Source organism: Plectropomus leopardus, chromosome 3, assembly GCF_008729295.1.
Source record: "Plectropomus leopardus isolate mb chromosome 3, YSFRI_Pleo_2.0, whole genome shotgun sequence".
In the NCBI taxonomy this organism is placed as follows: Eukaryota; Metazoa; Chordata; class Actinopteri; order Perciformes; family Serranidae; genus Plectropomus; species Plectropomus leopardus.
In genome coordinates, this window is record NC_056465.1 from 13,553,695 (window position 1) to 13,574,327 (window position 20,633).

Here is a 20,633-nt window from a genome sequence, read left to right on the forward strand (position 1 = left end):
AGTCAATTATGCACATGTTTAGGAGGCCACCCAACACAGAAGTGGAAAGATGCAAATCAGGAAGAGACAGAATTAACTGAAACAAATGGACTATGGATTATTCAGTTTCATGATCTGTGATGTGGATAAATGGTCAGCACAGCTCAATGTTTTAAACTGATTTATCAAAAGGACGCTGACATTTTCTACCATGATTTTATCATACAACCTGCTCCTTAGAGTTTAGTCACCTCATTACCATTGATGACCTTTTTAGAGATGATAGAAACAATGATAAAAGTCACAATGTCATACACAGGACATCGACACAACAAAGTTACTTAAGATTAAAAACATGAGCACTACTCTTAATTCTAAGATATAAACTTCATGAGTCTGTTGCAAGATAAAGCTCAATAAATCAAGAGATCTACAAGATATGGCCAAATACTGATTGGTGTCAATTTCTGTTATGGTCTGTCAACTTCTACTTCTTACATAAAGAACCAGGAACTGAACCTTGGTGCACATCACACACAGTCAATGACACAGAAGAAATAGAATGACCAGTGAACGGTGAAAAAGTTGTTTGAAACAAAGGATGGAAAGAGAGCAAAAATAATTGTAAGAGACACCGAACCGTATCCTTTTCACCATTTTTGCACAAAGAAAAACATTTTTAAAAAAGGAAAAAAAGAAAAACAGATAGTTGTTGCAATGCCACCATCAGAGGTTTGCTCCCTTAATATTTACTGCATCATAGGGGATTAAACTGTACAAAAATGGGTGCAATTTTAGTAATGAGAATATAATGTTATCATGCATAATAGGGTTAGCAGGCTTAAAGGGCCATACAAAGATAGTAACGATGATGATTATAACGATAAAGGTTAGACAGCCATTTAAATAGACTGAAGTGGTAACTAACAGCGCAGTAATTCTTTGAAGCATGTCCAGATAAAGAGTACAGATGATAGTAGAATCAATCAAGTGATTACTCATAAACCTTGAAGACACAGCCAGATATTGCTGTGTATTATGATCTGTCAGTGAGTAATTTGGTAAAGGGGTCACTTAAAAAAGATCCAGGAACTGAACCTTGGTGCAACATCACTCACAATCAGTGACGCGGAAGAAACAAAATAACCAGTCGACAGTGAAAAGTTGTTTTACAGGAAAGATGAAAACAGGGCCACAACGGGCAAAGACACACATAAACTCACTTCCTTTAGTCAGCCTATTCTTGCACAAAGAGAAAAAAAAAACATCGGAATTTTATTGGGGCCTGATGCTGGTTCAGGCAGAAAATCAGCTGATGCGTTACATGCGGTCATAATCATACAGGTGGCCTTTACAGCCCGACAGCACTAATGCAAAACACTGTTTTTTTCCTGCAGCCTCTACCAAGCAAACCTCTTCTTACTGCACATGTTCAAACTTTGTTGGCTTTGCTCAAGGTCATGCTTAGTTCATGTGTGTTAACAGATACAGTATCTATGGAATCTGTACACTGTCATTCATGTGTTTATTATGATAAAGGATTAGTGCTTCTCGCAGAGTCCCCTGCTGCTCAGATTCAGGAACACCCTTAAAAAACATTTCTGTGTAAACATTTGCAATCAATGGAACATTTTTCAAAAATGTTCCTCTGATTAAGATAAAAATGCAGGCAACCTTGTACCCCTGAGGATTTTCCTCACTGATGAAAAAGAACAACAAGAAAATCAAAAAAGGAAACATGATGCAGCCTCTCCTACCTTGTTGGAGGCCATGTCGCTGACAGAGCGGTAGGTCTGGATGGTCTCCAGCTGGTCCAGACACCAGTCCAACTCCTCCATCGTCTCCATATGGCCAGCTTCTGGTACGCCTCATCTGTCAACAAGCAGCCGGCACACAGAGACACATTGTCAGAACAGATGGAGCACATGGAGCCTGATTGCTGCCCAGCCACTCCCAGGCAACATCCACCCACAGGTCCCGCTCGGGGTGCCTGCTGCCGCTGCTGCTGAGGAGGGGGAATGGTTAGAGGTGGCACCCGGCTGCAGCGCTCCTTCATCATGAGGAGGTGTAGCTGTGGGGAGTGAGTGGGACTCTGTCTGACAGCTGTCAGCAGAGCAGAGGAAAGCTAGGACCTGAACTTGCTCTGGCACACTCTCTGTGCGTATGTGCCCCCCCCCTCGACCCACAATCTGCTTATTTACATGAACACAAGCCCTTAGAGCAGGAAACAAGATACCCCCCCCCCCCCCCCCCTTCCCTTTATCCCCTAGCAGACGCACTGTACCTCACCTCACAGGAAGCAAACAGACACCTGTAAATCTACACACACACAAGCTTTCGTCATGCCAAACCAAACTTTTGTGTTAACTTTGAATTAATTTCCTGCCCCCGCAGACAGTGAAACTGTTTTGTTTGAACGGGAGTTGAGACACAGACATAGTAATGGGCCTATCAGTCTCTCGTGGGGCCCCACATGATGTTTTAATGAGTCCATACAGAACATTTATCATTTATCATTTGGGTCTGGTGCATAAATGGTAACAGCTGCTGTGGTGTTGTTACTGTTGTTGCAGTGTGTACACGGTAGGTCAAAGGCCCAACCACATACAAATGTAGGACAGACACAAAGTTACAGGAACTGGTTTAGGTATCAGTTTTACCAGAACTGAACAATATTTCCGTAATGTTAAGCAACATCCCTGGTGTTCATGTCGCTATGTAATAATCCCCTTTGCTGTTCTTTGTTGAACGGGCTCACTTTCTTTTTTTTGTTTTTTTTTTTGTTGTTTTTTGTTGTTTTTTCAGTCATACTGTACCATAGTATAATAAGTACAATCTGGCTGCAACTACCAGTTACTTTCATTTGAGATTTTTTTTTGTACACTGTAACACTGTTCATCAGGAGTGCTGTTAAAAAATACATACACTGTTAAGTTATTTATTCATCACACTCTCAGCGCAGAGTGTACTCTGGGCACAAATGGAGCAACAGATCGCCAGGCTCCTTTAAAGTGAAACTTAACCCCTCATTCTGGTGGGTTTAAAAGTTTGTTTTCACTTGCAGCAGCTGCTCCTCTTATACACTGATCTGATCTGATCAGCTCTGACCAGATAACCAGGTAAATTATCCACCCTGTGAGTCACAAACTGCTGCTGAGGGGAAAAAAAACGTGGAGAGCTCCGGCTGCGCTGCATTCATCAGAATCAATCAGAATCAGAATCAGAATACTTTATTCATCCCAAGGGAAATTCTGTTCGTAACAGTGCTCAGCTCAACAACAACAAACAGGTAAGAAAAACAAGACAATGCACATAGTGCACATAATGACAGAATAAAACTATATACATAGTGCAAAGAGCAGTGCGCAAGAAATAAATAAGACTGTACAATAAGTGTCAGGTTATTATGAAATAACCTGACACTGTGCAGTGAGTGTGGAAGGATGACAGTGAATTTAAAGAGATGAGTTGTACAGTTTTATTGCCACTGGGAGAAAGGACCTTCTGTGATGCTCAGTTTTTGAGGTGGGTGGACTGGCACCTTCCAAATTTAGAGAGGTGACACAGTATGTTACAAAGGGACACACACACATTTCTTAGAAAAACAAAAAAACTAAGAAAAACAGAAAGTTTACTGACGCTTAACTAAGTTTACCACCACCCCCTGCGTCATCCTAAAACCAGCATATTTAAGCCATTATATTAAAAAAACTAATCTGGATCAAATAAAGTTGAAGGATAAAAAGAAAAGAGAAAAGGTGAAATGTAAATAAAGGCTGATTCTAATAAAAGACAGGAGTAAGCAAATATCTACAGTCAAAATCTCTAACATCTGTCTGGAAGATGATTTTATTGATGATTTTTATTTTCCTATTTGTTACCGGACAGAGAAAAACAAGAGTGAGTTGTAGCCATGCTGAAATATTATTGCATGAATTTACAGTCAGTATTCCAGCCCTGTTTCTGTGGTTTAACTGTGTTTTTCGGACAAATGCACATCAAGGTTGGAGTGAGTGGAAAGCAGAGGGGGTGTGTGATGAGGTGGCCGCTGGGGTCGGACTGACACACACACACAAACATGCCCACACACACACGCCTGCTGCCCCTGCATTGTGTATACTCCTGGGTCTCCTAGCTGCGGAGAACAACATGGCAGCAGGGTGTGCACTGCGGCGACCTTAGCGTGGCCACGTAGAATGTGTCCACTGCTCTGATCTCCTCTCCATCAAAGACACGAGCATGTTTGCGCTCCCAAACATGAGAGGCACATGGCACTCTGCCCACAGCCCTCACTCACTCTGATGAGGGAAGTGAATGTGTGTGTGTGAGTGAGTGAGTGTGTGTTTAGTTTAACGGCACAAGCGTCTGATGTCAAAAGGGCTTACACTCATTTGAGATGTTTCTTCCACGTATTCAACACTTTTGAGGTGGTTTGTGTTTTTCAAAAGCATAGAGAGGTCCTTTTCTCTTGAACTGTTTTCTCAATTGAACTTTTAAACTCAGAAAGTAACAGGTAAGTGATCTTGGCTACTGTACGGACATGCTAATGGACATTGACTTACTCAGACTGTCATCCTTTAAAATAGCTCATGACAGCAACGTATTTAGCGTGTGCAGTAATGGTAAAAAGTAAAAAAGTATGTTTTTTGTTAATAAGCAGTGGTCCTGTTTATTTTCTAGTGAACAGCAGTCAGAGTCTATCCAAGTCTTTCAACTTGTTTTACCACTAAAGTTTCTAAAAACAATAGGCAATAGACTCCTTTCCCATTGCCAGTAGACTACATACCTTTCTGTTTTTTGCAGGTTAGTAAACAGTAGAAACCAGCCTGGAGGCCAGTGAAAATGTTACAGTGACTACTTCTATTTTGATTCAGTCTCTTTTAAACTTGGTGTAGTCTAATTTTGAATGATGTTCGAGCACTGCTTGGACAGAGATGGACCATATTTTGTGGTGCACTGGCAAAGGGTCTAAAGTTAGTGCATCCACCTGGGTGTCATGTTTCCATCACTGCTGATTGGTGCTGATCAGCACCAGAGCTGGAGCCAGTAAATATCTGGCAGTTCTGAATTTGTTCTGAATGTTACCTTTTTTCCCATTAAATAGAAAGACCAGATGTTGGTGGCTGTAGTGTTTTTGTTTTGTTTTTTTGTCCAGTGGGAGAGGGGCTGTTGAACAGCATGAATCCCTCATACAGTTACATTGTAATCATCCGTGTGATAGATGAACAGTGGTATGTAAAAAATTTCGGGTTCTTTGATAAGAAAAAGTAAAAGGTACAAAGCCTGTGTGCTTAAAAACTTGAAAGTCGATTACGACTCCATAAAAACATTTCAGGAACAAACATCCAATCACAAAGCCTAAAATACAGCACTGTTTACAAAGAGCGGAAACAAAAGATTATGCTTTGTGAAAGCTGAATAATCCATTCAGCAGTTTAAATCGGTTAACTTTTAGATTCTGGGTCAATGTTAGTTGAATTCAGCAATCGCAGCACAGTGTTTCATCCACTTTTGCAACAGTTAAAGTACTCTGTTTTGCATGAGGGAGACGTTTTTTTTTTTATCTTTATCCATGTTAATGTGGGTAATGTGATACACAGTCCTGCCAGTGGCTTCATACTATTCAACTTGATAAAATGCAAAAGGGTGAGTTCAAAAAACTGTTTTTTATTCCAGGTTGTAAACATGTTTCTGTTGTAAAGTAAGGGACTGACTCTGGAGCCAGCCTCATGTGGCCATTAAAGGAACTGCAGCTTTAAGGCGCTTCCGTGTTGGCTTCTTTTCAGCCTCGGAAGTTGCTGCTCATCTGTTCACTATAGTTGCTAAGTCTGATGGGTACAGTAGTGTTTGGAAAGAGTTGTGATACCAAACTGACAGAGAAACATGACTTGGTGCTGATATGATCAACAAAAGATGCTCACTTATTATTGACGTGTGTTTATGTGTGTGGTCGAGAGGCTGTGTCAACCGTAAAGCTGAATTGCTAGATTGATTGCTTGAGCTTTTAACCACATTCATGACTTTGATTTCAAACCCCACAAAAATGGCTACAGCACTGCAAAATCTGGTTTAGTGAGTCAGGACCTAAAAATGGTCACAAGGCCAACTTCTTGTGGGTCCCCACATACTGAAACCACTTTCTAGGTAGGTGCCAGATCCATTTAACTATGACGCTTGTATAACAGTCTTACTCTGATCTCTGCCCTGCTGGCAAGCAGAGCCAATACCAGTCTTTACTCCAGTGCAGTTCACCACCAGTCAAATAAAAAACAAATTTAATGTGCTATGCAGGAAAGCATTGGACAGTGACTTGCAGCTATTTCTCAATACTGTTATGATACTTAGAGCAACCATTGAATCTAAAGTCTATGCTTTGTATACTTCACTTCAGAGAAAATTGGCATGTTAATAAACATAAAGTAAACACATCCCAGTTCCTGTTTTTATTCTTCAGCTAAAAGACAGATGAGTCAACCAAAGTCATTGCTAGAAATCTACTGGCTCTACTGTTTCTGAGAACTTAAACAGCAGTTGGATGATTGTGCCTTTCCATGACAATAATATGTAAATAATCAACAGGGTTATAGATTAGTTGTACAAGAGACAAGATTAATGAAACAATAAAAATGTCTGTAAAGGGTCATACTCTCTAAAAGGATGCAAAACATTTAAAATTTACAAGACAGGTTAGGTTGTGGCATAAAACACAATGACATATTTCTGCTTTGATTTTCTTTATCTTTATGTGTCTAATACTTAGACAATTACTTACACAACTTCAAAGCTGTCAGATCACTATACTACTCACACTACACAACTTGCCGTGTTGTAATTGGAAGCGCTGAAGTCGTTGTGCTTTTCACACTGCATGACTGACCAGCTACATGGATTCACATACTACAAGATATTTCAACAGGAGAAATTGTAGATGAGCATACCTGCTCTCCAAAGTCCTTTCTGTCAATTGAAAAGTGACACAGGAATTGGACAAGAATTTTTTGTTGGCACTCGTCTTCACAAAATAGCCTCCTTCCACACGTACTTACTATTTATAACATTTATTTCCAAAGGGGCAACAACAGCTTTGGTCCATGTTGCAAATGTAACATTCACAGTAAATTTGCTATTGTTAAAGATGACCCCTCCCCAAGGTGTGTTACGCTCTTATTGGCTGTAGCTCACTGACAGGTCCCTGATATTTAGCATATCTAGAGCAGGTTGAACCATCTGGTCTTTACTAGGTCTGGAATCTGCATCAACAAGCTGCTTGGCTTGCATTTTCAAACAGTTCACACCTAGCGCTTAAACACTGATTTGCAAGCCCCAAACCAATACCGATTTGCCTCCATATTGGGGCTTTTGTCAGGGACCTCCAAAACTGTTAGTGAACCAAAAATCGGGGCTTAAGTCATGTAGTGTTAACTAGGCATTATATAAGAAAAAGGTCATCTAGGAATTACAGTTCAAAAATCCCTGATTATTTCCAACAAGCACATGCTTTTATTTTCTCACTTGCTTTAAGAGAAGAGGCATGCATGCTTGCTGCATACCATCAATTACTTCAGTTACAGCAGTCTGCTCTGTACTCGCATGGCCTCAGATGGACCAAGGGAAACAGCATTCAAAAGCCAACACACACACACGCACACACTCACACACACACAGCAACACCACAATGTTAAGAGGGGATTTCCACCGCCTCCACCCCGACACAAGGACCTTTCTGATCAGCGCTCAGACCTACAGTGTCCGTCCCACAGAGGCAGACAGGAAAACACACACATACACATGTGCTGAACAGTCAGACACGCAGGCGCGCGCGCGCGCGCACACACACACACACACACACACACACACACACACACACACATACACACCAGTTAGTACTTTACATATACATCAACTGAAATTTGTCATTACTGAGCTCACACACAAAGACACAAACATGTACTTTCCAGCTGAGGGAGGCAGGGCAGGGGTTTGAGGATATGAGGTCAGCTCTCTCTGTTCAATATTCAGCTCAATAAACGTAGGAACGACGTAGGAAGATACATTATTTCCCACAGTTAACAGTACCACCACTCCCAGCCAAAGATAAAACAGTCCAAAAACCAAAACTAGCACATTGCTGAAACTCTCGCCAAAGTTGTTGCATGAAAATCATCGGCAATAACAAATGTATAAATGGTTTCTGTGTAAATTTGTAGGGGGGGGGGGGTCAATCTCCAATAAAAAAAAGGAAGGAAATCCAAAAAAAAAAAAAAAAAAAGACCCTAGTGTGACCCTTCAACGGAAAATCAAAAATACATATACTTTTTGCTTACCCGTAGTGCTGCTTATCAACCTAGATTGTTTTGTTGTGAGATGCAGAGTATTGGAAAGATCGGCAGTAGAGATGTCTGCCTTCTCTCCAATAAAATTTTATTGGATGGTACTCGGCTTGTGATACTCAAAGTGCCAAAAACTGCATTCGAAAAACTCAACAGCAATGTCTCTTTCCAGAAATCATGATCCATCCACAGACCTTGTTCTGAGCAGTTTTATGTCAGAACTATTTTCTCTCTAACAAGCTACATCTGCCAGCCGTTTCACTGCGCAGAAGGAAGCATGCATCTACTGCTAGCTTACATAGCACCTCTGAGCTAGCCAACATAACAGCTCAGCTGAGGAGGACGACATGTTTACACCAAGCACTGTTGCAAGCACCTCTCGTCCATGAGTAGATGCACGCCTCGTTCTCGGCACTGATATGGTTGGTGGGTGTAGTTGGATAGAAAGAAAAACGTTCCTACATGAAACTGCTCATAACAAGGTCTGTGGATTATCTCGAGTAACTGGGTCATGATTTCCGGAAAAAGACATTGCTGTTGAGTTTTTCAAATTTTATTTAATTCCATTATTATTATTTTTCTATTTTTTTTATTTTGTGAGCTTTGAGCACCACAAGCGGAGTGCCATCTAGTTCAATTACATATGAGAGAAGGCAGATATCTCTACAGCCGATATCTCAAACAATCAGGAACACACACCAAAACAATTTAGATTAATATATTATACTACAGGTAAGAAGAGACATATATATTTTTGATTTTGGGGTGAACTGTCGCTTTAACAGTAAACTGAATGAGTTGCACAGATGTTCCTTTTATTGTGTCCATCATTGAGTCATTGATTGTTTTTCCTTTGAAAGATTAAGGTGCTGGAGTGATGCATTTCAGTTTTTAATCCAAAAGAATGATATATATGGTATGACATTATTAATTACTACATGTGTCAAAATCCTTTACTGTTTTCCTTTATTTTTCCCTGATTTCTATGGCGTTTCAAAAAACCTGTTGCGCTGTCAATTTATTGACGCAGGACTTTATGGGAGACTTCTTCTGTGCAGCAGCAGGTGCACACACACCCACAGAATACATATACAGCACATGGCATATGTTGCTATCAGATTATTTAAGGACAAGTGGCCCCAGAGGACGTCAGACCAGAGGAGTTAAAGCAGTGTTTGTGTGTGAGACAGCTGCATCTGTCATCCTCTCGTGGGGACAGAGTCAGTTTCCTGTGATGTGATGCTGGATGCAGCAGAGCAGAAGGGCTGCAGTTTCTTATCAGGAGGCTTAATCTATACTGCACTGTGGAGGTTAAATCATCAGCGGAGATTATCTACAAGCACAAACACCCTCACAAACAAACAGGATAAGAGGTTATCTGAGGACAGTCCCTCTTTCATCTCTCTTCACAGTAATTTCTGCTTTTAATTGATTGAGTAAGCATTCATCATGCAACACATTAAGGTTTTTAAGGGTGAGGTGGCCCATTTCCAGAAAAGCAACATAAACAGACCACAAACACTTGAAGAGAAACCAAAGTTTGACGTGGGCCAGTCAGCAGCAGTGCCAGGTTCCTGAAAGAGAGTCAAAGGGTGAACTATTCTGCAGTGACATCTACAGTTTTACAAGAAACGCAGCTGAAACCCACTGTGCGGTTACACAACACTTCCTATCAAAGATCAGAAATGGTTTGATGAGGCAGAGGGCTGTTGTAGTGCTGCTCCTCCACCTCATATGAGCCGATTTATGACGTCACATGCACAGCATTTCAAAATCAGTCACTGATGAGTATTGTGAAAAAGAGGGAATAAAGGGCGATGGCAGAGTTTGTGTGTTTAGGAGCATGTCATGTGGCCCTAAAAGTAGCTTGAAACATTTCGGTGAGGCGGGTTCTGAGAAGTGATAAAGTGACATCATGACTCTGTGTTTCATTAGAGCTCATTTATCTGATTTACAGGGAGGCGGAATGCAAATAATGTTTCAATAAATGGTATCAGGATTTTGTTGCCCTGCAGTTGTGAATTATAAACAGAAGGGAGAGAAATAATGACTGGACGTTCCATGTTGCAATGGAGGATTTGCACATGCTTCCCCACTTGAATTCGCTGTAAAACATCAATGGAGCCGTACCGGGAAAAATTGATTGCTCTGGGATGCAGTACTGGTAAAACATACTGGTGCCTTTTTCATGTGGGGACCCTCCACAAGCAGCACTGTCACACATTTGGGAGGCTGACTCACAGACTAAGAATTCTGATGTGTTGTAATGTGGCGATCAGGCTAAAGCATAACTGCTTCAAGTTGTGTCACAGCTACAAGTTTGTATATCAGTTTTCTGTCACAGATGCAAAGACATATTTTATGTTTTCTGCTGCAGCCACTTGGAATAGTCTGCAGAGGGAAAATAAACCAAGGGAACTGATAATTAGCCTGATTGAAGATTTGACTTTCTACGGTAAACAAACTTTTGTTTTGATCTGTTCTTGGCTCTTTTTGAGTTTTTCAGTCTCCTTTTTAGTGGTACTTTGTCTATTCAACTCAATTTGTATTGTTTTGTCTACAACTTTTCATGATGTCTCTTTGGCCTGGTCTCCCCTGCATGTCAACCTCAACATCAAAGAGAGCTTCTCTGGCTAAAAGAATAGTTTTTGACATTTTGAAAATTTTGCTCTCATGCCAAAAGTTCAAGGAGAAGCTAGACACCACTCTCGTGTTTGTGTCTTAAGTATAATATTATCATATTGAGCTAGAACCGGGACTCGATTAGCTCAGCTAGTCTGGCCTTGTCCAATGCTGCGTTTCCACACAGTTTGGTTTTGCATCTGTGTCTTTTGTTAAGTCTACAGAGTAGTCCCTGGTGTTAAACACAAGGAAATGCATCTCATTATGGATAAATATAAATGCCACCACAGTAATGGCAGAAAAGTTCATTTTAAGCATATTTCGCAGTCCACTTGTATCAAATATTCACATGGAACAGTACAGAGACAAAAAAAGGACTAATAATGCACAGTGTCGAATAAGTGAAAAGGCTGGCCTGTCAGGTGTGCTGCCAGTGTGTAGTTTTGTGAAATATTTTGTTAAAATATGTATGATCCACTGTGCATGCACTCTATATGTTTAGTGGGTTCTCCAGAAATTTGTAGTATCGATCTTCATAAAACTCAACAAGAAAGCGAATAAATGGATTTCCCAAAATGTCGAAACATTCCTTTAAATTAAGGTTACATTTAAAAAAAGAAAATCTTAAAATGGAGATGGATTGTAATTGTGATGACAAAAGTAGCTGTTTTTTATGAGCCGTCAGCAGGAAATGTTTGCTTGGCTGCTTGCAGGTGAGCTCAGTGTTGTTAAATTTGTTGTTTCTGGTGTAGCAACGGGGGGTACATTGAAGTGACTTCTAGTCTGAGTTGTGGCTCTTCTGCTTGTATTTAAACTATTAAACAGTCAGTTCTGACCACAAAACTTTGTTCAAAAAGTACCTGGGGTCACATGTAACAACCATACATGTGTCTTATGGTTCCTTATACACCCTCCCAACCACCACTGCTCTCCTCGGACACAGTGTTCCCTGCCCTTTCTATAACATACACATGTACACATTCCTGTCTGATTTACTGTGGAGCTCAGTGGGAAGGCAACACAGAAAGCCATAAATTTAAGTAATGTCTACGTACTCCGAAGATTGGTTAGTGATACCAGATCCCCTGCAGAAAGCTTGTAAAAACAGCGAGTGACTGTAGTATTATTCAAACTGTCTGAATCCAGGAGGAGTGAGAAACATTAGGATAAAAGCCCACAAAAGTATGGATGTGACTCTTGAGCCCCATCGAATATAATTATTATTTCTGAGCAGTTTGGGTGATTTTGCAGCAATACCCAATGTGCTCAGCTGTGATTTTAATCCTGCCTGGAGTGTATATGTGTGTGATTGTTCTCCTCTAGTATTAATTTCATTCCCAGAAAGCTGTTGTGTTTTGGCGTCTATTATTTTAAGTCCCACCAAGACAGACTTTTTTTTTTTTGTGCACGAAAATAGGTCTGTTACTTACTTTCATAATCAATTAATTATTTCCTTTGTTTATTCATCATCTGTTTAGTCTGTAAGAACACTGAAAAATACCAGCAACACTATCCCCTCGAGCCAAAGGTGAGATCTTCACATGTTTAGTTTTAAACAGTCTAAAACCCCCAAATACTCAGTTTGAAAGGAAAAAACACAGAAAAGTAGACATGTCTAACAATTGAAAAAGAGAACCAAATTAAATATTGGCATTTTGCTCGCAAAATATAACCGAAATTGTTAACTGGATATTAAAATGCTGTAAAATAATGTCACTGCATTTCTTAATTACTGAGTCTAGAATGAAGAATTTGACTTCCTTGGAAAATCACGTAACTTCTTGTAATTTGTCATCTGTGATGATTCATGTAGCGTGGAGCATGACAAATATTTTAGTACCAGAAATCAATTCAGTCCAAATAGGGCTTCTGTCCCAACTGAGCCACACGGAGGTCCATCATATCTAATATGCTTTTTAGTTTGAGTTTTTTTCCACTAAGTCATGCCTGCACATTAGACTGCTGACACTTCTGTTGATAATTCTTGCACACGTTATTCCCACATTGAGAGATACAGTGTGATTTACGCATGTGGGAGGTAAATGTGAGAACTTTGCTGAGCTCAGAGACGGTCTGACATCACAGGGTCTGAAGGTTTGTCGAGGCACGAGGCGTCTGCCTCTGTCTTACACACTGTATTCACCGCTATCTGACAGGTCGTCATGTTCTGGTGTTAAAATCTTAAATGTTTTGTTTCTACATGTCACTCAATGTCTCTGATTAAAATGGACAGACGTCAATGAAGTGGTTTGTCTGTCCTATCAGCAACTCTGTGGACCTGTGCATGCAACACTGTCCTGTCCTTGAGCTGCACTATCCCCCTCTCTCTCCATCTGTTTTGACTCCTGCTCTAATAAACTCTCACATATTCTTCTCCCCCCTCAGCTCCTCTCACCACAGTGTCTCGCTCTCTTACTCTCAGCTTCTATACACTCAAACATGTGTACACGTACACACAAACACACAGCAACAGACCAGGCTTTGTCTGTGTTACCTGAGGTGAACTCCCACATTGAAAGCGACAGTACCGACTGGGCTGAATGGGTCTCATTGTCACACTGACTGGCATTTGCCCCTCGGGTTGATCAGCATGGATCAGAGGAGCCATGAACCCAGTCTGCCAAACGTCTCTCACTGTTGATGCTTTATTTTTTTTCTTTAGGAATCACAGTAGTGTCTAGAGTTATGATTACAGACATGTACTGCTGGTGCAGGGCTGGATCTGATGTCAGAGGTGAGCACAGATTTCTAAAATCATCAAGAAAACTTTCATCAGAATAGGCCAGCGAGCAGCAGCTGCTACTGCTGGACCCGACCTGCCTCAGAAGAAAAGGCTGATCACACATGAAGTCAAACTGAATTTTAATGAATTGATTTCTCTGACTCTGATAGTTTTTCTGACTTGCACATAAGCCTACATTTTTTGACATGTAAGGCTCCCCATATACAGAGCGACCTAAAGGATCAATTTACCTAAATTATATACAAATCACAATATTTTCTGACTTAAATTGACATTTCTGAGATTTCTGTCATAAAATGAAGTTAGGAGAATTTAATTTATGTTGGTCAAAGCATTAAAAACAACTTTTTCCAAGAAACCATGTTTGTTTCACTGGATAATCCACAAAATACACAGTCAACACTGAAACTACTGTCCACCAATATAATAGTGACTTCATGGTTAGGTCTGGGGATTATCTTCAGCAACAAGGGTATGATTGTTGGAAATAAATGATGCTGTTAATAGATTTAAATGCAGGATTCTAATGTCCCGCAAACATAATTCCACTCCCCATGAAGTAATGGCCAACATCTCAATCTTGAAAATCTGTAAACCTGGGCAAACAAAACCAAAGGTAGAACCATGGCTGGGCACCACTGGATACATGAGAAAATGTGTTTAACATGTTTTTGTTTTGTCACTTTGGTAAACTGATCTCTTAAGGAATAGTTCAAACATTTGAGGAACGACTTGCCAGGGATTAGGTGAGAAGATTAATACCACTTTTAAATCTGTACAGTAAATATGCAGCTGGCAGATGGCTATAGTACATACTAAACAAATGATATAATAATAAAACTATACAAAAAGTTAAATATTATTAATTTAAAGGGTGCTGGTAGACACATTTTGACACCTTTCAATAGAATCAGGCTAGCTGTTTTTCCCTATTTCCAGTCTTTATGCTACACTGAGCCAACCGTTTGCTTGAGCTTCCTACTCGTCGTACATACACAGATTTTATGTATCCTCTCATTTTACTTTTAGCAAGGAGGTGAATACGCTCATTTCCAAAAATATTGAACTAATTCTCAAAATAAATATCAAGACCAACGAAATTGGAAGCAACAAACAGTACAACCACCTCAAAGAGAGGGAAGGGATATTTAGGTGAATAAATGGGATGTAAATCTGTAGTAATATGGATATTTTTGACATGCTCTTGAGATGATGAGGTCTTCTCTTACCAAAGAAAGCAACCTAGTGAGGCAGAGGGACCAAAGGGGGCTCTAGCTAGCTAATTTTTGTCTCATCTGGGTCTGAACAGAAAACGAACTCCCACATCGCTATATTCCAGGCTATTAGTCAAATTTGACAGAGACTTTGGTCTGAATCAGTGAGTTAACCATTTAATATTGAATATATGATATGATGAAACTAAAGTCCCATGAAATTAATAAAAGTAGCCCTTTGAAAAATCTACTTTTTGAAAAAAAAGAAAAGTAATTTCATCCAGCAGCTGTGTTTCCGCCGGGATAGGCCCATGTGTACAACGCATAATCAGCACCAGATTTATCAATGTGCCAGAAAACGTTTTGGTGCTGGCTGCCATTTCGTTCTGCAGCCATGTCTCAATCAGCATAGGCCTGTGTTTACAATGCCCAATAATGCCAAGAGTTGATAACCAATGTGCCTAAACACGTTTTGGTGCTGGCAGCCATGTCTTAGCTGAAAAACCTTCTATCTGTAACAGCTAAATCCCGGCCAGTTTTGGCAAAAATATACATGCCAAAGTTGGCTTGTATTTGGCCACATGGAGCCCAAACACAGCCAAGACAACTGACACTCGACCATATTTAGGCTGTTCAGAGGAGCCATGAATAAATAGGCATACGTGGGCTTCCTGGGACAATGTATGCATTTTAGGATTTCTACTGCATTGCCATGTGGAATATGTTACCTCAAGCTATGTTCCCATGACACACAGTATTTTACTCTTATGTCATACATGTCACAAGACAGGTCAAAGAGCAGGTGGGGTCAAATTGCAGGAGCGGCGCCTCAGACACATAACAGTTTAAATGTTTTGCCCGAGGAGATGTGAACAAGGAGTCCCCTATGGATGAATTCATCTGTCACTCAGGGAGGTGAGACCATTACATTTATTGTGAATGTGAAAGAACTGGCCTTTGTTAGATCTGAAGGGTCTGTGTTGCTGTAAATGAGACTAATCAGCCCTTTAGGCTGCCTAACTTTTTATGCAGGTGGAATCTTTTCAGTAATTTTACCTTCTGACAATGTGGAAGATCCTACAGCTTCTCTCGGGGTTTCTAAACCAGGGCTCAGATCACTTTTACAGGTTTTGATTTCCAATAATGAGGAAGTAAACAACCTCAGCGTGCTGATCTGTAACAAGACAAGCTGGGTTTGCGTGTCATGCTTCTTCTGGTTTTCTGGCTTTGATATATCAATAACATTTTAACAGGGCCAAGCAAGAAATCATTTTGGCCCCAACACTTTTCCAGCTGTTGTTGAAATGTTGCCAAGAAAAACAGGACTGTTTTATTAACAATATGTAGACCGTATTTAGTATGCAGGCCTTGAAAGGGAGCCAAGCCAGGCTGGTCCGGGTCGGGACGGAGCAGGTTTGATGAGTGGAGCGAAGGAAGGCACCAGAGGGGTTCAATGACGAAGGAGTTTGCGTGCAACGAAGGATCAGTGTCTCCAGTAACATATGAAGACCAGCTGAGACAAAACTCAAATGACCTCGACACAGCATGCCTCCTCATGATGGGTAAGCATGGTGTGTATCTGCGTACGTGTGAGTGTGTATCCCAGACCACATAACAAAATCAAATTTAGCCAATAAAGACTATTGGCACTGGTGAGCAGGCAAAACAAGATTGATTGTGTTTGGCAACATGAAACTTCCTGATTGAATCAAGATTATATACAAGTTCCCCCCAAGTAACAACTAAATGGGCATGTGACATTCACGGCCTAACATCAGTTTTGGAAAAAACAAAGAAATCTGGATGCTACCTCCGCCAAAAAATCAGCCATGTTACCGCAGAATAATGATAACCAAACCATGATTTGCCTGTTTTGTTTCTTTGTTGATAATAACCAGGAGGATTTTAATTTAAGTGGTGGTATCTAACGTTGAATTAACTTTGAAGAGGCAGCTTTCTGTCCTGTTCCACAAAGAGGGCACAGTAATGGTGGTGTTTTTTGGCAGGGGAGGGAGAGGGGGTCCAAATGCTTCCCAAATACCCAAACAAAAGAGCCGGTCTGTGAAGCAGAGAGCGTTTGAATCCATCTGCGCTGAGCTGAACAGGCCTGCTGGCAAGGGAATACTTCAGGGGAAGGGCAGCCGTCTACTTTATGACTGTGCTGACGTCAATGGCATAATTCAAATACTTGCAGAGTGCATGCTTCCAGCTTTCTGAACCTGCTCTCTCTCGCTGTGGCAGGCCGCAGCTAAAACCCGACGTGGAATTGGACTGTGGTTAAACAAAATAACAAAACAACAACTGGAGTGGAGTCATGTCAGGCTGAAATAGCACAACACCACATGATTTGTATGTGCCAGACCTTTAGTTGTCACAAAAGCAAGACTCAGAAAGGTTTTTGAAAATTAGTTGTGTATTGGCTTGTGTGCAGACCTGTGAAACTTTATCCGATTCGAAGGAAAGAAATCAGTTTAGCAGGAAGTGTATGTCATTTTTAAAAGTGAACAAGGAAGAAGAAAACATAGTTCAATGAAGAGCTATTGCCTTTCACTGGAAGAGGGAAGTGACCCTGATTTTGTGTGAGGTGACGTGTGTTGTTGTGTGACTCCGTCTCAGTATCTTGCCAACAAATGAAGACAAACACACTTACAGTATTCAGAGCTGATACATCAGGTAACTGAAAAGTTACGAAAATGTCTAACGTCCTCTGATTCCAGCTTCTCAAATACAAAGATCTGCTATTTTTTTTTCTGTGGATTTATATTTGTGGATTTTTGAAAGTTCGTTGGACAAAACAAGTGATTTGAAGATTTCACTCTGGGCTTTAGGAAAATGTAATGAGAGTTTTTCTTCATATAACATCTTGGATCAAACAATTAATAAAGACAATAATCAGTAGAATTCTCAATAGGGTTGTAGTTACATATATTTGGTCGGATAAGAGTAGATCTTTTTGTAAGCGATGGCAAATTTCCTAAACAGACAGGGTCAAGAACAGACAGGACAAAACTTATTTTACCTAAACATACTAAAAATATTATAAAAATGACAATATTTCACAGATATTTGGGGATAAATGCTCACTGAGCCCCTTGAAGACTTTTAGCTCAGACTGTCTGCTTTTGAATCCAGATGTGAAAGGACTGTTTTTACGGAGTTCGGATGACATCATGACTTACATCCTGGGATAAGTGAGGATGACATAACTGGATGGAGTTGCGGATGACTGCAGGCAGACAAACAAACAGTCTAAAATGTGGTTTACTCTCACATGAGTGAGAAAACTTGAACTGTGCTGAAAAAAGTTTATATCTGTAGTTTTTGTAACATAAACAAAAAACAAACTAAACAAACAATCTACAGTATTAATATTAATAAAATGCTCTATCATAAAGCAGTTTTCCTCTGACCCAAAGCTTAATTTGTCAGCTTGAAAATCAGGTACAAAAGATTGCAGGAATTTTAATTTAATCAAAAGTCAGAACCCTAAGTGACATTTCTGGTCTTTAAATTTCTCATTGACCTCAGTCAACCAACAGAGAGGAGGACAAAGAAAGACTGTAGGAAAGTGTGTTTGTAACGTAGATATGCCAAAGGACCTGACATTTCAAGTAAATGCTACAACATACTAAAGAAAGAAGCTAATCTCATTTTTGAAATGAGTATGAGAGTATGTTTCACTTCACTGATAAAGAACCAGATCAACAGGCAGAATCAGATGTGAAAAGGAATAACTGATAGCATCGGAATGACTCTGTTGTTTGGCCTGCACACACACACACACACACGCACGCACACACACACGTGCACACACACGCACACGCACACACGCACACCTCCATGCAAGCAAGTGGGTCTTTTCCCAAAACTCAGCCCTGGATCTCCCTTGGCGGAGAGCCACAGGGAGTCTGTGCCAGCGGGTATAGAGATCTTTGAGTAGGGTAAATACTTGCCACTGCAGCTTATTTATGACACAGGATAAAGCGGAGGCCACATCAGTCATTCCTGGCCATGTTTCAAAACCGGGATTAGTTACAATAAAACCAAGAACTCCCCACTACCACAATAAAAGCTTATGTTTTACTAAAAAAAAAAAAAGTCTATCATCAGCATTTTTGAAATATATTCCACCTTGTTATTCAGTGAGACCTTAGTAGACCGGATGGTTGTGCCAGTTATTCTGAAAGCTTGAGATGGCAGTCACTGTATGGAAACCTCCAACCCTCTATAACCCTCCTGGGGCACCTTACTGACACTTGAGAGTTTGAGGGCAGGGGGATGTTGAAATGTGACCTAATTCTGGCACCTTTCTATGTCTTATTTGAGACGACACGGCTGTCAACACACACACAAATACAACTATAACCCTGTTTGTAGCACCATGCATAATATTGGCACATGTGGAGTTTTTAAAGGAAAACTTCAGTTCACTCACCAAAGTGTAAGATGTAGAAATATCGTGACATTACAGTCCAAGACAATATCTCAACAAAACTAGTTAGACAGGTTTAAAGCAAGCTGGTAGTTTAGACCTAGATTTAAAACTTTAGTTTGAGGTTTAAAAAAAACAAAAAGGTGAGCAGGCTGGTAAACGATTAATAATTTCTCATTACACAGGTAAACTGTAGAAAGTGTTAAGGTTAAAATTGGTTTGCAAATCATGATGGATGTTTATAATGGTCAGTTTAGGCAATAACTTTCCCATTAGCCTTTGTTTTCTTTTATTTAAAAGCTTTATGATCAGCTGATTACACATGTTCCTTCTCCCTTGGCTATCTGGCATCCTTTTGTAATGTCTGACATGCCCAGACTTTAATTAACTTGCAAATATAACATAACAATTAAAAAATGTTATACTGAATAACTACATTATGTAGTGCAATCAGTTGTTTAGTCTCACTCTAAACTGCATCAGCTTTAAAATACATTTTTGCATTTGTGCAGATACCAACCAATTCTACTCTGATAAAACACTGGTAATAAAGTTTAAATCAATGTCTGCCCCCTTAAACTATAATTATTACCGCTGTATTTATGTAATTTTTTTTACAGCTTGTGATGCTAAAGCAACTTCATGTTTATTTGCTTTTGATAAAATCATGCAAAATATGTGTCCTGACAACCAATTAATTCAATTGGTTAAGAAATTTCTTCATTCATCTTCATCTCTTCGTTTATCAATGGTGCAACACAATTTAGTAAATGACTAGAATCAAACTAGATCGTTGTGTGTCTTCAGAGGGATGTTACTCACAATATTAGTGATGGATTCACAAATAGCTGATGCAACTCAGTCTAGGTTCCAAGCTTATGTAACATCAGGCATCATAGATGCACAAGGAGAGAAGAGTACATATTTGTTTGGTGCCAATTTATAGCCATCCCACACAATTTCAATACCCATGACTTTCTCATCTGATGTAACAATAGTAAACAGATGCTGACAAGTGATGTGCCCATGAACAACTTTGGCAAACATAAGATGGTCTCATTCTCTTAAAACTTTGGTCACACCCATTTGGTAGGATCATCTCATGGACAGTAAATGACCTTATGCAACTATCAAAACTGTTAAACGCAATGCAAACAAAGCTCAAAACCCCTAAGAGCAGGACAAACAGAAAGCACAGGAGTGTCTAAGACATATAAACATGTCTGTCTATCACAATGTGGGAATGAGATAAGATGTTATGCAACAAATTTCCAGTGTACAAATAGGTCTACACGTCCCTCCCTTTCTTTCTC

The 20,633-nt window shown here is 40.1% G+C and overlaps 1 protein-coding gene across 1 annotated transcript in view; it reads right to left on the bottom strand.

Annotated features, from left to right (window-relative positions):
- pde4ba (phosphodiesterase 4B, cAMP-specific a) overlaps nucleotides 1-20,633 on the bottom strand; it is an 85,591-nt gene that overhangs the window by 20,457 nt on the left and 44,501 nt on the right. Inside the window, 2 exon segments of the mRNA XM_042514813.1 lie at nucleotides 1,737-1,826; nucleotides 1,829-1,851. Coding sequence (XP_042370747.1) covers nucleotides 1,737-1,826; nucleotides 1,829-1,851 — 113 coding nt within the window.